This window comes from Staurois parvus, unplaced genomic scaffold (assembly GCF_062004578.1).
Source record: "Staurois parvus isolate SC_StPar_1 unplaced genomic scaffold, SC_StPar_1.0 ptg000394l, whole genome shotgun sequence".
In the NCBI taxonomy this organism is placed as follows: domain Eukaryota; kingdom Metazoa; phylum Chordata; class Amphibia; order Anura; family Ranidae; genus Staurois; species Staurois parvus.
Window position 1 is genome coordinate 870,322 of NW_028318190.1, and position 20,535 is coordinate 890,856.

A 20,535-nucleotide genomic window follows, 5' to 3' on the forward strand; every position below is an offset into this window, starting at 1 on the left:
CTTAATACCATGTCACAATGTTTTTTCCCAAGAAAGCTTCTGAAATAAGGCAGCTGCAGGTTAAGAGGATCAGGGGTAGGAGATAAAAAAAAAAAACACTGCTGTGTGGAATACATTGACAGGCTGCATCATATACATCACTTTGTGTTGTTTTTTTGTTCTTTTTCTTCAGCTGAAGGAACTCCACGAAAAGAATTACCTTCTGCAGGAACAAGTCAGTGATCTAGAAAGAAAACTGGCAGAAGCTAGAGCAACCTGTAGAGAGAATGAAACTAAGCTTGCAGCTGAGAATTTCAAAGTACAAGAACATTTGAATACCATTGAAAGGTACCCATTGAATAAGATACACACAGCCAGATAGCTTACTCTACCAACGTCTGACCTTTTTGGAATGATTTGCTGGTTAGTTTACAGAGGGAACTAAAAAAGCTGGAAACCACAGACTGGAAAGTGGAAGAAAAGAGGTTATTACAAGAAGCAGAGGATTTAAGACGAGAAATAGAATCTCATCAAAAAGAACAGGAAGGCCTAAGAAAGGTACAAACTCTTATAAACCGAGATCCTCTAAAAAGGAAGCGATGAAATACTCACTTATGTCTATTTATAGGTAGTGGAAAGCCAAAAGAAAAAGCTGGAGCAGATGTGCAATAAAACAAAGGTAACAAACCATTTATTCTGTTCTCTATTCTAACTGACATTATACATGCATTTTTAGAGAACCATGAGCCCCGATGGTATTTATCCTAGAGTTCTAAGAAAATTTTGAGGTATAGTTATTGGACCATTAACCTCCCTGGCGGTATTCCTGAGTGTAGCTCGGGGTAAAGTTTCAGCACCACAATCGGTAACCCGTGCTACACTCGGGAATACCCTGCAGCGTTGCTCTGGGATCCCTTCTGCACTTACCTTGTCCTGCGCTCCCGCGATGTCCCCCCTGCAGCGTCCCCGGCCATCTCCTCCGGCCAATGTCTGCATCTGTCTTCCGGGTTCTGTTCCCTGCGACGTCAAGATGTACGGGGACGGAACTGGCGGGAAATTTAAAAATGTCAAAAAGAAGTGACATTCACTAAATACACTAAAATTACATAGTAAAACATTACTGTATCAAACCATTTCACATAAATTTTGTCCCTAGTGCTTTGTCCTGTGCCCTGCCTGCATTTTTACTGTTCTTTCTGCCTGGAAACTGAGAAAGGTCCATGGCGTCCAAAAAGCATCCCTTTAGGTCAAAATCGGTTTTAGACCGGCTAGAGAACAGCGATAGTAAATTAGAACTACTTGCAGAATTGAGTGATAATGATTTGTGGGGGAAATTCATCATCAGACACTGAAAATGATTCTGCGACTTTGCTCAGTGATGTGCGAACTTGGCGCTATATTTCAAATTTCAGTGTTTTTGGTTTGATTATATTATTGAATTAAATGTATTATTAAATTATTATTTTTTATGATTATTTATTAAATTATAATTTATGATTTCATGTTTCAAATTGTAACATACCCAGGATGTTTACTAGACTCTTGTTCGGACAGATTTCAGTCAGTTATTCCTAAAATTTACAGGCCTACAATACAAAAACGACATATTTCCATGCAAAAAAATGTACCGCTATGAGCACAGAAATATGGACATAATCAGACCGCTAGGGAGGTTAACAGATCTTTTTTTTTTTTTTTAATCAACCTCTTCTAAAAGAAGTTCCCCATGACTGTTGGACAGCTAATATTGTACCTATCTACAGGCAGCAAGGTAGAGGCTGGCAAATACAGGGCAGTGAGATTTAGCACCAGTTGTAATGAAGTTAATGGAATCACTCCTGAAAAGGGTTATTGATCACTTAAAAAATCTGCAACGTGCTGGACCCAAAGCAGCATAGCTTTACTGAGGGCAGATAATGTCCGACTAATCTGATTTAATTCTTTGACTATATCACTAATGTTTCCAACCAGGGTGATACTGTGGACATAGATCATTATGAAGAACTGTATCAAATGCTTTGCTAAAATCAAGATAGGCTAATACAAAAGTTGTAGAAGCTAGGACTTAGTGTTACTAAACCCTCAACAGTAAAATCACTCTGTATATGCAGTAAAGCATGCTTGTTGTACTCACTGTGGAACCTAAGGGCTTAATTGTCCACATTTTGTCGTTTCTTCTCTGCCCCTCTTGTTGAAATGACCACCTGATATAGACTGATGATCTGTAGTCGCATGCTCAGTTTGGTGTGTATTGCTAGAGAGGTTTTTTTTTTTTTGCCTTGGGAGGGTGTATGTGATCAGCACAGGGCCAATCAGGCACTGTCCAGACATAGGGTCAGGACTTTCACATCCTCCTAGAGCAGAAAGAAAACTACTCCTACAGGCTTTAACCAGTGCTCTGCTGATGTCACAAGACTGCTCTACCTGCTGATGAGAAAAGGTATTTAGCAGTTTATATTTACTAAAATAATTGCATTTCCATGTTGTGTGTACTGTGGGAGACCAGATATAGTGAATGCAGGGTCCTGGGTTTAGTATGACTTTAATATTGATCTGGTGCTGCACTGTAACATGCAAACAATACAAACAGAATGAAATGGACAAATGTTGTGCAATGTCCCCATACGAATACCATGCAATACAGCACTGAAATGTGTGTGCAATATCCATAATAGATAAATCAATTATGCGCAAATAAAGTATGTTCAATTACAATGTGAATCAGTTCATATAAATCAGTCCAATATTTTCCATTTCATTCACAGTCCTTTTTAAAGTGCATTCACATTTAACAAAGCTACATCCTCTGAAAGAGTTGACGAGCACATTGATTCAGTACTGCAAGCACTTTTACAGTGGATTCACCTTTAACTGTGAATGCACCTTGTGGCGCTTACTAAGGGTGGAAGTGTGAATAAATCAAAGAGTGCGCTAAATATAAGTAAATACAAAAATTAATTTAAAATAATGATGTCCGTGTTAAAAAAATATTATATAAAAGTCCATCCACCATCACAAAGTAATTAAACAGTTCTGAAATCTTGTATAAATCAAACACCGTGCGAAAAAAAAAAAAAAAACCCACCACCGAATGAAATGGGTACACTCACCAGAGCTCCATGCTGACCAAATTATAAGTCAGCAAAGATAGCGTTTGCTCTGGGAGCGATGATCAGCAGAAGTAATCCAAACTGGGTGCAATATACTGCAAGCAGCCAATCAGCACAATATGGAATAGCCTTAACAGCAGGTAGTCATCACGTCTCCATACCATAGATCATGTTCGGGAATCAAAAAAGGAAATCATGGTGCAGTACGTTTTAAAACCAAAATGTTTTATTAAAACGTCAGAAATGCACTCACAAACAGGGTGTCTAGCCGACACCAGCAATGACAGCCTCAAGAAAACAGAGACGAGCCTCGCTCACCGCAATATCACAGCCGACAGTCTACGAGGAGCGCCCAGACGTCACATCCAAAAGCAGCCCCACCCTACTAGTTTTGTCATCCGACGTCCTCACGGGGTGGAATGGATGATAGACGTCTCTACACAACTATATATCACACACTCAGTCTGCATTGCAGACTAATTGCAGCCAATCAGAAACGGCATTATGGAAACACAATACCGCTCGATCTCTGCAGGTACATAAGAGTGATTGCACATAAAATACATATAAAAAATTACTTCAATACAAGCAAGCGAGCGATCCCAAAACAATAAAAAAAAATTTTCATACATGTTAAATAGCAATTACCCACAATTAATATACAGCAATAATGAAATGGTAAACATAATCCTAAATAATTAATATGTAATTTATAAACTATAATAATATGCAGCTTAAATAATACATAAAATACATCCGCCAAGCCATATATAGTAATAAATGCATGTAATAATGTGTATATATAAAAATCACTATAATATACCTATAGTAATAGCATCGAATACATTAAAAAGACCAATAATGGCATAGAATTCATTGAAGGGCCAATATTCTATTGCAAATGTCAAATTAACATCCCAAACTAGTCGTAATTTAAAAAGAATGCGATAGTAACAACCAGATATTATTATAAGGTAATAAAACCTATAAATGGATATTAAAATCCATCTATATATATAATACCATAATAGTAATGTCAAATACATATGCGATGCGATCAGTCAGATATAGTAAGATATTATAAGGTTAAAACAACCTATAAACGGATATTAAATCCATCTACATATCTTAGTATTACCGAATACATAGGTGGACCAGTAATATATAGCACCCCCCAATCTAGGCTAAACATAGCTATAGCTAAAAACAAATATAATAAACAGCCAGATAATGGTGATATCGAATACATAGGAGGACCAATTTAATTTATAGCAAACCCCAATCTAATATATTAAGATAGTCATAGAGAAAAAAGTTGAATATAATAAACAGCCAGATGATCTATGGTAGTGAAAAACTATAAACAGATATTGTAAACTGATATTAAATCCATCTACATATCTAATACCAAATTAATTCTAACGAAGAATGTATCATTCAACTATAGTAAAGGAAAAAAAAAATCAATCAAAAATTAGTCAGAAAACAGTTTAAATCGAATGTCAATATTCAAACCGTTCGGTTTTAAGGAGTTTAAATCATATATCCAGAATGTTTCCCTTCTGGAGATCTCATTAATCATATCGGTACCTCTCCAATATCTTTTGATCGTATCTATTCCATAGAAAGTCAACAGACTAGGATCACTGTTATGTATAAATTAGTGGAAACACTATGTTTATCATAGCCCTTTTTTATATTTAAATGTTCACCTATTCTGGTTTTCAATAATCTCCCTGTCCATCCTACGTACTGAAAATGACACGGGCATTCTAACACGTATACCACGTGTGAAGAATTACAGGAAATCAATGAATCTATCTTATAATCTTTATTCGTGGATGCCGAATGAAAGTGTTTTGTCTTTATTTTCGAATCTTTTAACTGTTTTACATGCCTTACATTTAATGCAATGAAAAAAGCCTTGTATGTTAGGGAAAAGGTTAATCTCTTTGGGCAGATCTATGACATTATGTGCTAGTATAGTACGCAACGATCTATTCTTCCTATAGATAAACTTAGGTCTTGAAGGGATAACTTGTTTCAGGGTCTCATCTTTCAACAAAATTGGCCAATATTTTTTTAAAAATAGCTTCAATATTTAGATATTGGTTTTTATAATCAGTAATGAAAGCTGTATTATCCATATTCCTTTTTTCTTTCCTATTTAATGAAAGAGAATCTCTATCTTTTTTTATTAATCAGCTCCCTTTCCAATTCCAAAAAAGGCCTATCGTAACCCTTTTCTAAGAATCGATCAAAACGTCAGTCTGATCCATAAAATCAGTATGTGTGCTACAATATCTTTTGAGCCTCGTGAATTGACTTCTCGGAGTGGAAAATAACCACCTGCGGTGATGCCCACTAGACTTTGGGATGTAGCTATTCTTGTCTTCATCCTTAAAAAAGGTTTTGGTAAAGATAAGTCCATTGTGTTTATATAGTGTTAAATCTAAAAAATTCACTGTTTCAGGATCACTAAAAACTGTAAACTTCAATCCATAAACATTATCATTAATACACTTTGTAAATCTGTCAAGATCTGTTTCTGAACCTTTCCAAATCATTATAATATCATCAATATATCGCCTATACATTAACATTTCTGGCCATTTATCAAAAATGTATTCCTCCTCCCATTTGTCTAAGACCAAATTGGCCACACTGGGAGCATACTTGGCCACTATTGCAACACCTCTGCATTGTTGAAAGAAGGTATTCTTATACCAAAAGAAATTGTTTGACATAGCAAATTCTAATATCTCTGTAATAAAACTTCTCTGGACCTTTTAAGTTTAGATTTGTGTTTTAATGCCCACTTAACCGCTTTAATACCATCTTTCTGATTGATGCTGGTGTATAAAGATTATACATCAATAGTAACCAACATACAATTAGCAATATCTCCTACTGATTTTAAAATATTAATAAGTTCACCACTATCTCTTAGAAAAGATTAGTTGGCCCTAACTATAGCCTGTAGAAAAAAATCTACATATTCACCAATGCGGGAAAAAATGCAATTGATCCCGCTGACAATGGGCCTTCCGGGAGGATTTAATTTGTCTTTATGTACCTTGGGTAGATAATAAATGGTTGGAATTCTGGGATGTTTTATATACATATATCTAGCCTCTTTTTCGTTTAAGGCACCCAAATCCTTTCCTTTTTTTAATCAGTTGTTTTAAATGGCATTTCAATGTTCTTGTTGGTTTAGATGTCAATATTTTGTAGGTGTCTTTTAACATTCAGAAGCATATCCATTTCTCTTTCGTAGTCGATCTTATTCAAAATGACATTACTAACTCCTTTATCTGCACTTCTAATAATGATATTTTTTCTATTTTCTAAATCTTTAATCCCTTGTGTGATGTCCTTTGGGGTATAATCTTTCTTTTTGACAATGTTTTTAATATCGGCTTCCACCATTCTTTTAAAGACATCCAAAAATTCATTACTAACATTATTCGGATTGAAAGTGGAAGAGTTTTTAAGCGAAGGGTGGAAGTGGTCACAAGCAAATGATATTTGAAAGAGTTGAGGAGCTCATTGATTCAGCACTGCAAGCACTTTATTTCGAACATCAATTGCTTGTGACCACCTGCACCAGTTTTGATGTGACCCATATGAAATGAGGTCAATGTGCACTTTGGTGCTATGTACTTTTCCTGGTTCCTCTTCCTCCTCTTATAATTTTGTTCTGGCCTTTCAACATTATCTCTTATCTTATCCCTCATCTATAAATTGCTCCAATATTTGACTTTGTTCATCATAATCTGCAATAAGTTCCTCCTGACCCATAGAAATTGTCTCTTTGGTATACTATGGAGCCACCGTGGATGATGGCAGCTAGATTTGGAATATAGCCATCTAAACACCACCTTAAAGGAAGTCTTACTACACAGTCTCTGCTAAATTATATATACAGTTAGGTCCATATATATTTGGGCACAATTTTAGTTTTTTTCCAGGAATTTACCAAAACATATTCAAGCTATAGTTGTATAACAGATAAAGGGCTGAAAGTATACACACTCAGGTTTAATTTGAGTGTGTGAGCATCCAAATTGGATGAAGGGTTTAGGAATTACAGCTCTTATGAGTAGCTATCCCCCTTTTTCAAGGGACCAAAAGTAATTGGAAAATTGATTCAAAAGATCTTTTATGGCCAGGTGTGGGCTACCCCTTTGATATTTCTTCATCAATTAAGCAAATAAAAGGTCTGGAGTTGATTCTAAGTGTTTTTTGGTATTTGCATTTGGAATCTATTGCTGTAAACCTACATCATGCGTTCACATGAGCTGTCCATGCCAGTGAAACAGGCCATTGTAAGACTTCAAAAACTAAACAAATCCATAAGTGTGATAGCAGCAACATTAGGAGTGGCCAAATCAACAGTTTGGTACATTTTGAGGCAAGAATGTACTGGTGAGCTCAGCAACATAAAATGGCATGGACATCCATGGAAGACAACAGTGGTGGGTGATTGCAGGCACCTTTTGGGGGGCGGGGGGAGCGGGTACCCGAATTTGACAGGTATCTGCTCCCACTTCCGGTCCGATCGCCTGCAAAATAATGTGTATATATACGTGATTTTGCACACCCGTGCCGCCCTGTAGCAGTATTTTTGCTATAGGGCGGTTGGGAGGCGGTTAATAAAGTTTAGTCTTATTGTAATTTTATGTATTAGTATCTATTTAGTTATGTTTTTCTGTTGTGGTGCATAACATGGCCACAAGATGGCATTAGGCAGGATATATCACACTTGTATTATATAGGTATATGATGCAATATATCAACCATATGGTGGCAGAGTGTATACGGTATGCATTAACATGAAAAGAGGGAGGCAGGAGATGTATTGTAATTTAATCTTGCAATTGATTAGCCACTCGGGAATGAAGGACAGCATACAAGTAAGATCTAGGGCAGGGGTGGGCAAACTTTTTGACTTGAGGGCCGCAATGGGTTCATATATTGGACCCGGGGGCCGGACCAAGAGTAGATGAATGATGTGTATGTGTCATCCATAGTAAGTATAGTAATATTCCCCCATAGTAAGCATAGTAATTAATCCCCCATATAGTAATTAATCCCCCATATAGTAATTCATTCCCCATAGTAATTCATCCCCCCTATAGTAATTCATCCCCCCTATAGTAATTCATCCCCCATATAGTAATTCATCCCCCATATAGTAATTCATCCCCCATATAGTAATTCATCCCCCATATAGTAATTCATCCCCCATATTAATTCATCCCCCATATTAAGTCCCCAAGTCCCCCCTGTGTCAATTCACTTACCTTTGCTCCGCGCGTTCCTCTCGCCGTGTTCCCGCGCCGTTCCGGTGTAGCATGAAAATCTGTCTCCTATGAGGATCTGTCCCCCTCGACGTATCTGCGCATGTGCCAGTTTCAGGCATTAGCAGCCGATCGGCGATCTCCGGCACATGCGCAGGTACGTCGAGGGGGACAGATCCTCATAGGAGACAGATTTTCATGCTACACCGGTCTTCAGGGCGGACTGTGAGGGGAGCCTAGCTCCGCGGGCCGGATTAAAAGGTCCGCCGGGCCGTAGTTTGCCCATTGCTGATCTAGGGGGTGGACTTCATACCCTGATGACATAACTGACGAAGCGCCGATCACTTTGCCGCTGCAGAGCGTGCTGACATTTTTTTGGTTGATTTGTTTGCTGTGTACCTTGTATATACAGTGCCTTGAAAACATATTTATACCCCTTGAAATTTTAAACCTTTTGTCATGTTACAACCAAAAACGTAAATACATTTTATTAAGATTTTATGTGATAGACTAACACAAAGTGGAACAAAATTGTGAAGTGGAAGGAAAATCATAAAGTGGTTTTAAAAATTTTTTTTACAAACATCTGAAAAGTGTGGCGTGCAATTGTACTTGGGCCCCCTTTACTTACTAACTAAAATCCAGTGGAACCAATTGCCTTCAGAGTCACCTGTGTGTAATTTAATCTCATTTTAAATACAGCTGTTCTGTGAAGCCTTCAGAGGTTTGTTAGAGAACATTAATGACCAATGGCATCATGAAGGCCAAGGAACACACAAAATAGATCAGGGATAAAGTTGTGTAGATGTTTAAGGCAGGGTTAGGTTATAAAAAAATATCCCAAGCTTTGAAAATCTCACGGAGCACTGTTCAATCCATCATCCAAAACTGGAACAAGTATAGTACAACTGCAAACCTACCAAGACATGTCCATCCACCTAAACTGACAGGCTGGGCAAGGAGAGCATTAATCAGAGAAACAGCCAAGAGGCCCGTGGTAACTCTGTAGGAGCTGCAGAGATCCACATCTCAGGTGGGAGAATCTGTCCACAGGACAGCTATTAATCCACAGATCTGGCCTTTATGGAAGAGTGGCAAGAAGAAAGCCATTGTTGAAAGAAAGCCATAAGAAGTCCCATTTTTTGCAGTTTGCTAGAAGCCATGTGGGGGACACAGCAAATATATTGAAGAAGATGCTCTGGTCAGATGAGACCAAAATTGAGCAAAACGCTATATGTGGCGGAAATCTTTACCTGCACATCACCCTGAACATACCATCCCCACCGTGAAACATGGTGGTGGCAGCATCAGGTTGGGGGGATGCTTTTCTTCAGCAGGGACAGGGAAGCTGGTCAGAGTTGATGGGGAATATGGATGGAGCCAAATACAGGGCAATCTTTAGAGAAAACCTGTTAGTCTGCAAAAGACTTGAGACTGGGGCAGAGGTTCACCTTCCAGCAGGACAGCAACCCTAAACATACAGCCAGAGCTACAATGGAAAGGTTTAGAACAAAATGTGTTTAGACCTAAATCCAATTGAGAATCTGTGAGCAGACTTGAAAATTGTTGTTCAGACGCATCCAATTTGACAGCTCAAGCTATTTTTGTAAAGAAGAATGGGCAAAAATGTCACTCTCCTAGATATGCAAAGCTGGTAGAGACAACCCAAAAGGACTTGCAGCTTTAATTACAACGTAAGGTGGATACTTGTAAAAAATTTTGAAAACCATTTTTCATTTTCCTTCCACTACACAATTTTATGCCACTTTGTGTTGGTCCATCACATAGAATCCCAATAAAATACATTTAAGTTTTTGGTTGTAACATGACAAAATGTGGAAAATTTCAAGCGGTATGAATACTTTTTCAAGGCACTTTGCCTAGCTGAACTGTTTTAAGTTTTTTAAATAAACCAAATGGTAATACACTATTGTGAGCCCCTTTCTTTTATGGTGATGTTGTTTTGGATGACCTCACTTACAAAAAGATATTAAGACAAAACAAGTCCAAAGTTGGGTAACAAAAATGGTGCAAGGTCTGAGATGAAACATATCAGGAGTGACTTCATGAACTTAATATGTGCAGTTTGAAGGTAAACAAGGTAAGGGGAGACATGATTGAAACCTTTTAAATACATCAGGGGGTGAAAAAGGTTCAAGAGGGCAGGATTTTCAGTATGAAACCAAGATCACGAACATGGGGACATGACCTCAAACTAGCAGGAGGAAAGTTCAAAACTAATCTTTGAAAGTGTAGTTGATGCTTGGAATAGAATTCAAGCTGAGGTATAGTGTCAGTCAACAGTAAGTGTCTTCACACATGCTTGGATGCTTGGGACAAACCTAGATCTATTTTCAAACAAAAAAAGTAGAAAAAAGGGCAGACTCAATGAACCACTTTTTTTTTTTTTTTTTTTTTTTTTTTTTTTTTTTTTTCTGCTGTGACTTTTCTATGAGTCGTGCTGAATCCTATCGTTGCATATATTAGCCACAAATGGTTTGCAGAATGCAATTTTTTTTTCTTAGTGGTAGTAGATCTTAAAAAGGAACTAAACCTTTCTATCTTTTGCAACCAAGAAAGCTGCCATCTTAACCTCAGTTTACATGTACAGCACTGTGGCAACTGCAGATCAAACCGCTATGATGCAAACCATTTAATGGTTTTGCAGTTCAGTTGAGAGTACAGGTAACTGACGGTTATCATTTGCGGCATGTCTTGAATGTAACTGGTTTTGGAAACTGGTAAAGTAATAGTTGTACATTCCGGTCACACCAACCTGACTGTGAAATCATGCAACTTTACTGGAAGTCGCAAGATTTCAAAGTCTGATGTCATTCCGACTTGAGGTGCAACTTGCAAGACATTTGTGACTTGTAAGTTGCACCTGAAGTAGGGCATGCACTACTTTAGAAATCGGTGCGGCTCCAGCCAAGTCGGAATAACACTGATATAACGGTTTTAATTGCGGACAATACAAGTTGCACCCGGTGTTAGGGGGGAGTGTTGGTTTCACTTTAAAGCGGATCTAAAGGAAACCGTACTCTCCTTTCCTACGGCCCTTCACTGATATCTACTCCTGTGTGCCACTTTTCATCCATCTTCAGGGATCGAGCCTCTGATATTCCGTGTATTGCTGTGAGGCAGGTATGTAGTTTATTGCAGAAGAGACATTGCTCAGCTCTTCTGAAATATAAAGCCTGCCTGCTCACAGTATGTAATAGTGGTACTTTAGTTCCACTTTAAGTCTGGCTAAAAGGAATGTAAAAAAAAAAAGTAACTTTTTCTCCAGAGCCTTTACAAAAGCATAATAGAAGGGATTTAAGTGATAGAAATTTAAAGTAGTCCTGAAACTTACTAAAGGTATAAAGTAATATGAACTATGGCCTCACAAGGGCATATGCAAGAAACCCAGTACAAAAGGAGCAAGCCCAGTATACAATCCAGAAGTAACAAGGGACAAAAGGTGATTGCTAATAAATCTCAAGGCGATGTTCATTGAAGTCCATATAATAAAATGAATTCCAGCAATGAAATACCTTGTTACAGTGTCAGCAGTCTCTTCTTCAAGCGAGTTCTGGAATTTTCCTGCCAATGGTCATGTAAAAACAGGGAGGGGGAGAGAAAGTGCCACTGTCTAAGCATATCACTATTACTTTTAGACAGTGGCACTCTCCCCCTCCCTGTTTTCTGTTTTTACTTACTAAAGGTATGTTTGCTGTACAGCCTGCCATTGTTTGTCCATGCACTGTAGTGTTAAAGTGCAAGTCCAATCAAAATCTACCCTTCATTTATTTGATAAAAAACATAAACATCCTCATTATGCACTTTATGGAGTGCTAAATATTAATATTCAGCAAACCACCTCAATGTCAGTCTCTGTTCTTTGCTGCTGGCCAGAACTGCCCTGTCCAGTCCCATCCACCCAGTCCAGCTCTTTGCTGCCAGCCATCCCTGCCCTGTTCAGCCCCATCCGCCCCGCTCCTTCACGAGCAATTTCTGACAAGGAACAGAAGTGATGCTCCCATCTCTTAATCTACATGCCCACTGGCTGCCGCTTGTTTCACAAAGCAGAGAGATTGCAGTCACATGACTGAGCATAATTTAACCCAAAAAAGGTAGAAATTCCGATTTTTGTGTTTTGGGGCATATCGATTACATTGCATTACAATATTCATTGCAGTAAATCATTTAAGGCTGTAAGTGTTTACAACCACAAAGCAGTATGTAGCCTTTACAGGAAACCATAGCAGGGAGGACTTTGCCTTATCAACTTATTTTTCATACAATATGCCATTGACAAGTAATACACCTTGTGGCTGTTCTGAAGACCTCCGTTTGTTTAACTCTTTGTAGGAACTAGAAGAGCAGGTCGGTCATGAAGAGGGCATGGGTCAGGCCTTAAAAGAAGAATCTCAGCGCAAAGAAGCTGCTCTGCAACAACTGAAGACTGCAGTGAAAGAGGTAAGCCAACTTGTCTTTAACTTGGCCTAAAGAGTTTCTCATTCCTTGAGGGACACAGGAGTTTAGAAAACTTTTGGGTTATCTTGTCATGTAGAAGTGGATTTGGACCCAGGCAAACAAAAAATGGCATTCCTTAGTTTTCTGCTAGTGTCCTAGGAAGATTGAATCTCTTTCTCAACTAGCAAGGTTAGACTTTTGTCAGCATAGCATTTTTTTTTCTACCATTTTTTTTTTTTTTCAAGGAAAAAGGATGAGTTGCAAGCTGCCGCCATTACTTCCAAACTTGGAGACCTTAAAAGTTTTAAAGTGATGCAAACTGCATCAATAAAAACTGATGAATATCAGCCTGCTGCTTCTACCAGTGCTGTTTCTTGCCTGGGCTACTTTAGGGTTCCCAAGACTGTAATGACCATTCTGGTGCAAGCGTTTCCTGTTGTCTTTATCGAAGACTGTCAGAACCCTGACAAGGTGTACACTCCACCAAGCTGCTATGTAAAAAAGTGGGTTCCCCCACTGTGGCTCTGGCAGTACCCTGTCTTAACAAAGCCTTAAAGGATAAGTTCACCTTTGGAACATGTTACATGTCCCACTCATTTTTAGGTTGGAACATGTAACATGTTCCCATAGCTTCAGCCATGCCTCATACATCCCGTACGGCAAGCAGATATTCTGACAGGTCTACAGAAGACCTGCATGGCATCAGCGATCTATTGATCGCTGGTGCAATGCTTTCCAGGTTCCTTTTGGACAAAAATAATAAATGCACATTTTTTTTGCAGGTTAAAAAATGTGCATTTATTATTTTTGTCTAAAAGGTGAACTTATCCTTTAAACATCCATGTGGAGGATGCACCGGTTTTCAAGAACCGCATAGACTAGAGATTGACTTTTCTTTCTAAAACCTTGTTTTCACTGGCAGGCCCTGGTTCGCAAACTTTAACTTTAACTGAGCTAAAGGCATCAGAAGGGATCTGGTTGCTATTCAAACTTATCCTCTACTGATGTAGTATTAGGAACTCATGCTTGCAGCATTAAACTACGGCTTAGACTGGTTGTTCGAGATCTCCTGTCTCATTTTCCGTATGAGTCTCCTGTCCGTGGCAACAAGCAATAATCCTGCGATCAGCACCCTCCTTGTCTTCCAGTCTGCCCCTGTCATTATTATTACTATTTATGCAGTGCTTTATATACTGTTTAGTTCACATCAGCCCCAGCCCTCAAGTAGCTTACAATTCAAGGTCCCTTTTCTTACTTGCATACATTATATGTGCACACATAACTAGGTCCAAAAATGTTGAAACGTCTGAGGGATAAAACATATGAGAGACTGTAGGAACTTTAAATGTACATGACAGAAACCTTTAAATACATTAAGGGTGTGAACAAGGTTCAGGAGGGCAGTATTTTTAATATGAGGCTAAAATTAAGAACAAAGTCCCATTGTGTTTACAAGTGACAGCTTGTCCCCCAACGGCTCCCACAGATCTAATCTCCTGAACATCTCCCACTGAGTGCAGGATGGGGACAAGGGAGTTGCAGGTGCCAGGGGTGCAGTGGGGATGCCAACACCCCCAATGGATGATCTCCCTGCCAGTGAGGCTGTGTGCTTTAGCTTAACACAGCAACAAATGATACATGGAAGATGATGGACCTTTTTAAGGAGGGGGGGGGGTTGCATGCAGAGGTCGGATGGGGATGTGGAGGTAAGCAGATTTAGGAGAAAGCTGAACTCTGCACTCTGTGTAGCGTGCCCCTAAACTCTGCAATCTGTACATAATGCATTTCTGGTTTAACGCCTTTTTAGGGCCCACCCACTATTAGTGAATTTTGACCACAGCCATTATTTGATGCAGTTTGGGGGTAGGTTGTATGGGGTTCTGGTTGAGTTCCTGCATCTGTTTTCTGAGAGAAAAGCCCTGCTTGGGAAACACCTAGATCTATACTCGGGCAAAAAGGTAAAAAAATACAAATTAAATGGCTGTCACTTTTTAAAATGATTTTATGTACACCAGAGATGGCTAGACTATGTAAAAATAATAAGCAATGAAGAGTAAAACACAGGTTGGAAAAGGTGCGTAATGGGACCCTGTAGATTCTTTCAAGTCTGTTTTGAATGCAGGTTGGCTGGGTAAGTGTGATGTGTACATCAGAAAACATGTATTCTTGTAACTGAACTGAAATGTTAAACAATGTTATTAGCCTTCCCAGTTCTCTTCTGTTAGCTACTTAGCAATTCTCCTTTGTGTACTGTAGAGGGGAAAGTGTAGTCCAAATTAGAAAATAATAGAAAAAATCCTCCTGTGCTGCCACAAACCCTAGAAACACCGCCCGAGTGGCCGCAGACACCTAACTATATTCCCATCCTGGAGGTGAGCACGCACGCTAGCTGGTGGGGGATTTGTGGTTTTTGCAGTGGTCACTGAATGTTTCACGGCCTTTGTTAAAGATACACAGATCCATTGGGACGTACACTTTTATTGTGGTACTTCACATTTCTGTATTTATATTATTTATGTACCATTGATCACTCCATTTGGTCACGGGTTTATTTGTCCAATGTTGTCACTTTATTTACACTGTGTTTTTATTTTACTTGCATTGAGTGATTTTTTTTTTTTTGGGTACAATATATTGGGTCACATATTTAACTTAGTATGATTATTTGTTACATGATTTTATTTCACACTGTGCGGGTGTATTTATAATTTTATTGAGTAGCGCAGCATCTGTCTTTATTTGTAGTCCAAATTAGGTAAGCAACTTAGAGTGACAACACTGCTCCTCCACAGTGAGCTTTAGAAAGCAAAGTGTTACTGGAAGTATCAGCATGTAAAAATAATAGGATAGAAAATCCTGAAAAAAGAAAACAAATGCAGCAATCTCAGTTTACAGTTATAAGCATTTGTTTTGGGGTTTAGATGCATTGTAAAGAGAAACTTCATTCAAAACTAATTCCATGTTGGAAGTAGCAGTGAAAGGTTGATACCCTGCTGTGTTTTTATTGCAGTCTGATATGCTGTCAGGGAAACTATACTGTACATTCCCTATGTTGTTCATTTATTATCGTAGCAGTTGTTACGGGGTAAATATACTTTCTTACTAAATAAACCTGAATATTTCTGGTTTAGTAAGGCAAAGCACAAGAACCCATAGCAACTAATAAGAATTTGTGCTTCTCTGATCTAACTGCAATCCAGCTGCTATGAGTTATTATGGGCACATAGCATGTTACCATTGTTCTTTAAAACTATTTACTCAGTAAGCCCCATGTTTGTTTTCTTCCAGTTGGCAATACAAAACCAGGACCTAATGGAGCGCAATGTAACCCTGCAAGAGCAGCTGCGGATGGCATGTGTAAAGGGACAGCCTACACAGATGGACTCTATTCAACTTCTCAAGCTTTTCAAAGAGATGAATTGCTGTCAAAAGAACCTACGATCTATCTGCACTCTGCTAAGCCAAAGAATGCAGGGCTCAGACCCTAACCTGTCCATGTTACTAGGAGTACACTGTAAGCTTATACTTGTATTAAAATTGTTTGTTAGTATCATGTCAAAGCTGAGTTGTGGTCGAGTAAACATGTTGCCTTTTAAAGGATAAGTTCACCATTTTTAGACCAAATTAATAAATGCACTTTTTTTTTTTTTTTTTTGGTAAAAAATGCGTATTTATATTTTTGTCTACAGGAGCCTGGAAAGCATTGCACCAGCGATCAGTAGATTGCTGATGCCATGCAGGTCTCCTGCAGATCTGTCAGAATCTCTGCTTGCCATACGGGATGTACAAGCAAGCAGATATTCTGACTGGAAGCTTCAATGAACTACCATTGCGCTCCACAGCGCCGTGGTAGTTCATTGAAAACTACAAGCCCACAGCTGCTAAGGTCGCCAGGACTTGAAGTTCATTCATTCATGGAAGTCCGTAAATTAATGACTTGGCTGTGTGGGTGGAGCTCCACATGGCCATGCTGTTTTCAAATTTGACAGATAGTACGGGGAGACTTCTCCCCGTATTATCTGTCAGAAGGAGGGGGGAGGTGGCTGCATCTGTGGGAACATGTTACATGTTCCACCCTAAAAATGAGGTGTAACATGTTCTCAAAGGTGAACTTATCCTTTAAGATACAGAGGCAGTAGGCTTTGGCTTGGGTATACACGTTTTGGGTTTTTTTCATTTTGTTTTTTTTTTTTTTTTTGTTTCCTGCCCCAGCGGGATGAACGAAAAGTGTATCATATTGATTCCTCCATCCACACAAGCGAGGTGCATGTAGGAATCCTTCCCACCTTGCCATTCTATTCGGACAGCAGGGCCCCTATACCGTCAGAATACACTAATCAGTGGCTGCAACCGCTGATCAAGTTAAGTTTTTTCCAGTTTGGCCACACAGATTGAAATTCAGCCAGTACCTGCTGCATTTCGATCCACATGTACCTACAGTGGGGCAAAAAAGTATTTAGTCAGCCACCAATTGTGCAAGTTCTCCCACTTAAAAGATGAGGTCTGTAATTGGCATCATAGGTAGACCTCAACTATGAGAGTCAAAATGAGAAAAAAAAATCCAGACAATCACATTGGCTGATATGGAAAGAATTTATTTGCAAATTATGGTGGAAAATAAGTATTTGGTCACCTACAAGCAAGCAAGATTTCTGGCTCTCACAGACCTGTACCTTCTTCTTTAAGAGGCTCCTCTGTCCTGCACTCATTACCTGTATCAATGGCACCTGTTTGAACTTGTTATCAGTATAAAAGACACCTGTCCACAACCTCAAACAGTCACACTCCAAACTCCACTATGGTGAAGACTAAAGAGCTGTCGAAGGATACCAGAAACAAAATTGTAGACCTGCACCAGGCTGGGAAGACTGAATCTGCAATAGGCAAGCTGCTTGGTGTGAACAAATCAACTGTGGGAGCAATAATTAGAAAATGGAAGACATACTAGACCACTTTTCGTGATTTTTGCTCTTTTGGATTATCGGTTCTGCTGGAAAATAATCGGCCAAATTTGTCGTTCTGCCGTTTTTCACGGCAATGATGGACTAATTGGCCGATCTTTTTACCGATTTTAAAAAATGCGCATGAGCAGTGACATGAAAGAAGAAGAAAAGGAAAAAATAGAATATGAATAAGAAGAAAAGGAAGAAATAGAATATGAATATGAAGAAGAAATAGAATATGAATAAGAAGAAAAAAAGAATTTCAGTCCGATATTATATTTGACATTTAAAAGTATAGCAACATTGTATCTATTTGTATCCGAATAGAAACCTCTGTATCCGAAATGGATACAAATAGATACAATGTTGCAACTTTTTCTTATTCAAATTCTCTTTCTTCTTCTTTTAAATGTCAAATATAATAGCAGAGCTCTCCCATGTTTTCAAACTTCTGTACTTGCCCTGTCATGGGCTGCTGTGTGAGGAAGGGGCCCCTAGTGGCCTTGAAACGTCACTGCTTAAAATGTCCTGTCTGTTTTAACATGGTGTGATGGTGATCTTTTGGATTGATCGTAGGACTTCTTCATATGGGTAATTACACGTATTTACCATATTCCAGCAGCAAAAATTTAGTGGACACCTACAGCTGGAATGACAGATGTATGCAAATAGCGGGGGGACTTTACAAAGTAGTAAAAAGTTGACCGCAGCCATTACTGTGTGTATATGCACACCAAGCGGTTACCTGCATTTAGGGACAGAGGAGCGACCCTGGAAGCAATCAGAATTTTAAAACACTCCCGCCTGCTGTAGCATCTGTTGACCCAACTGTTGACTTTCTGTTAAATTATTTTAGTGCCACCAGGTCCACGTAAAAATTGGGCGATCTGCTATTCTGATGACCAATTGTTTAAAAAAACTAACATATAATAAAACAAAGAAAAGCTCCCCTGCCTCCTTGTAAATGCATGTGTCCGGGTGCATCTGTGTACGAAAGTGACAATTGCGCTACACATAATAGGATGGAATCAGAGCAGTAATTCTTGGGCCACATTAAGATTTGTGTCACACATGTTCAATGTAGATTGAAGCTTAGGTTTCACAGCTAATTGATACAGTAGTTGTTCACAGGTTCAGAACAGGATCAGCTCAGGACTGTATTCTGTTCACACATATGCAACTTAGAAACGGTTCCCATAGAAATCAATAGCCTGTAATCCGCACCTGCACTGCTCAGAAATCTGATATGACTGTTTTCAAAACCGCACTGAATTCGCACTGCCAGTGCACCGGACATTTGTGAACAGGCATCATAGGAAGCTATGTTTTTTCAATGTCATGCGGAGTGGATGTGGTTCAAACTGCATCCAATCCGCATATATGTGAACGGGCACTTAATGCTATACTGATAACCTGTGGAGGCTTTCAAAGCATTGCCTATAGACCATTGTAGGTACTAAAGTTTGTTACTATTTACTTGGATATCTGTTTTAATGATTGTGCTATTCATATCACCACTATCCCAAGTGGACATGCAATGTCTGTATAGCTGCCATTCTCAAAAACAGACTTTGTAAAGATTTTTGGAGTAACTACAGATATTTGTATGCTTGAATACACCATGACATTTTGTTAAAGCTAACAATAATTTTTTTTTTTCAATAGCAACAACAGTTGTAGAAGACCAAGAAGAATCATCAGATTTACTGTCTATTGAAAGATATCTGAACGGAATAGACCAGCTTAAAAAGGACATTGAGGATTTACGTACTACAGTAAGTGACCGTTACGCCCAGGACATGGGAGATAACTGTATTACTCAGTGAAAGATGCTTTCAGAACTGGCCTGTATCACGGAGTCGTCTTTGATGCAATAGATAGAACTCCATTTCATGGCATTAAAACCAGGTAACTTAAATCCATTCCCAGGAAAGAAACAAGTTTAAAGGACAAAGCCTACAATGCACACTACTCTGACTTGGTTAAGGAAAGAAATCCGACGTCACTGTTGGACTTGAAATCTATGTCCTTGTATGTAAGACAGTTTGTTGGTTGTTTTTCGTTTTGCTTTTATATAATAAACTATTTCATGCATCTTGTATTTTATATTTACGCAGGATAAATGCAACCTGCTTTGGGTTGTCTGTGTGACATGTCCGGTCATTTAGGAAAATGTTGCAATTTCTATCTATGCCACACAAATGCAAGCGTTCATAACTCATTGACATGAATGTTTTTTCATAGAATGAATGCAATATTGCATATGAGAATGAGTTCTGAAATAATGCTGAGAGAGAACCCAAAGTTTTATAGAAGCCTTTGCAGAAACGGAAAATTGTTTTTCTTAGTCATTTTTATGGGTGAATAATTAACATTCTGAAACGCTGACTTGTACTGCCACCTTCAGAAGACTTGGGCAAAAACAGAGCTTTAGGACAGAGTGGTATACCCCTCCCACTCTCAGCTTGTCTCAGATTTTTGTTAGTGTCCTTAGAGAATAGAAAACATTTTTCACATTTTATCAAGACATTATCAAGATTCCTCAGTTGCTGCAGATCCACTGGAGGCTCCTTTTGCAGCTTTTGAACAAGTTGATTTTCACCATGCCCTGGAGGACTGTATCTGGACCCCCACCAAGAAGCAGGGCCAACATGTAATGTTGCCCTTTGTTGGTGTTGCCCACTTCTCAGTTGAACTGCCTTTTGGATGTGTCAGTGTTTCAAAACACTATCCTGTGCCCCA

At 38.8% G+C, this 20,535-nt stretch overlaps 1 protein-coding gene across 2 annotated transcripts in view; it reads left to right on the forward strand.

Annotated features, from left to right (window-relative positions):
* The window catches only part of CEP85 (centrosomal protein 85), a 50,320-nt gene extending 30,433 nt beyond the window's left edge, over nt 1-19,887 (forward strand). For both annotated transcript variants that reach the window (XM_089686219.1, XM_089686220.1), the window contains exons 10-15: nt 173-327; nt 408-537; nt 608-658; nt 12,746-12,853; nt 16,139-16,364; nt 19,459-19,887. In XM_089686219.1, the coding sequence (XP_089542345.1) occupies nt 173-327; nt 408-537; nt 608-658; nt 12,746-12,853; nt 16,139-16,364; nt 19,459-19,619 (831 nt within the window). In that variant the 3' untranslated portion in view covers nt 19,620-19,887. The remainder of the gene's footprint in view (nt 1-172; nt 328-407; nt 538-607; nt 659-12,745; nt 12,854-16,138; nt 16,365-19,458) is intronic.
* The last annotated feature ends 648 nt before the right edge of the window (nt 19,888-20,535 follow it).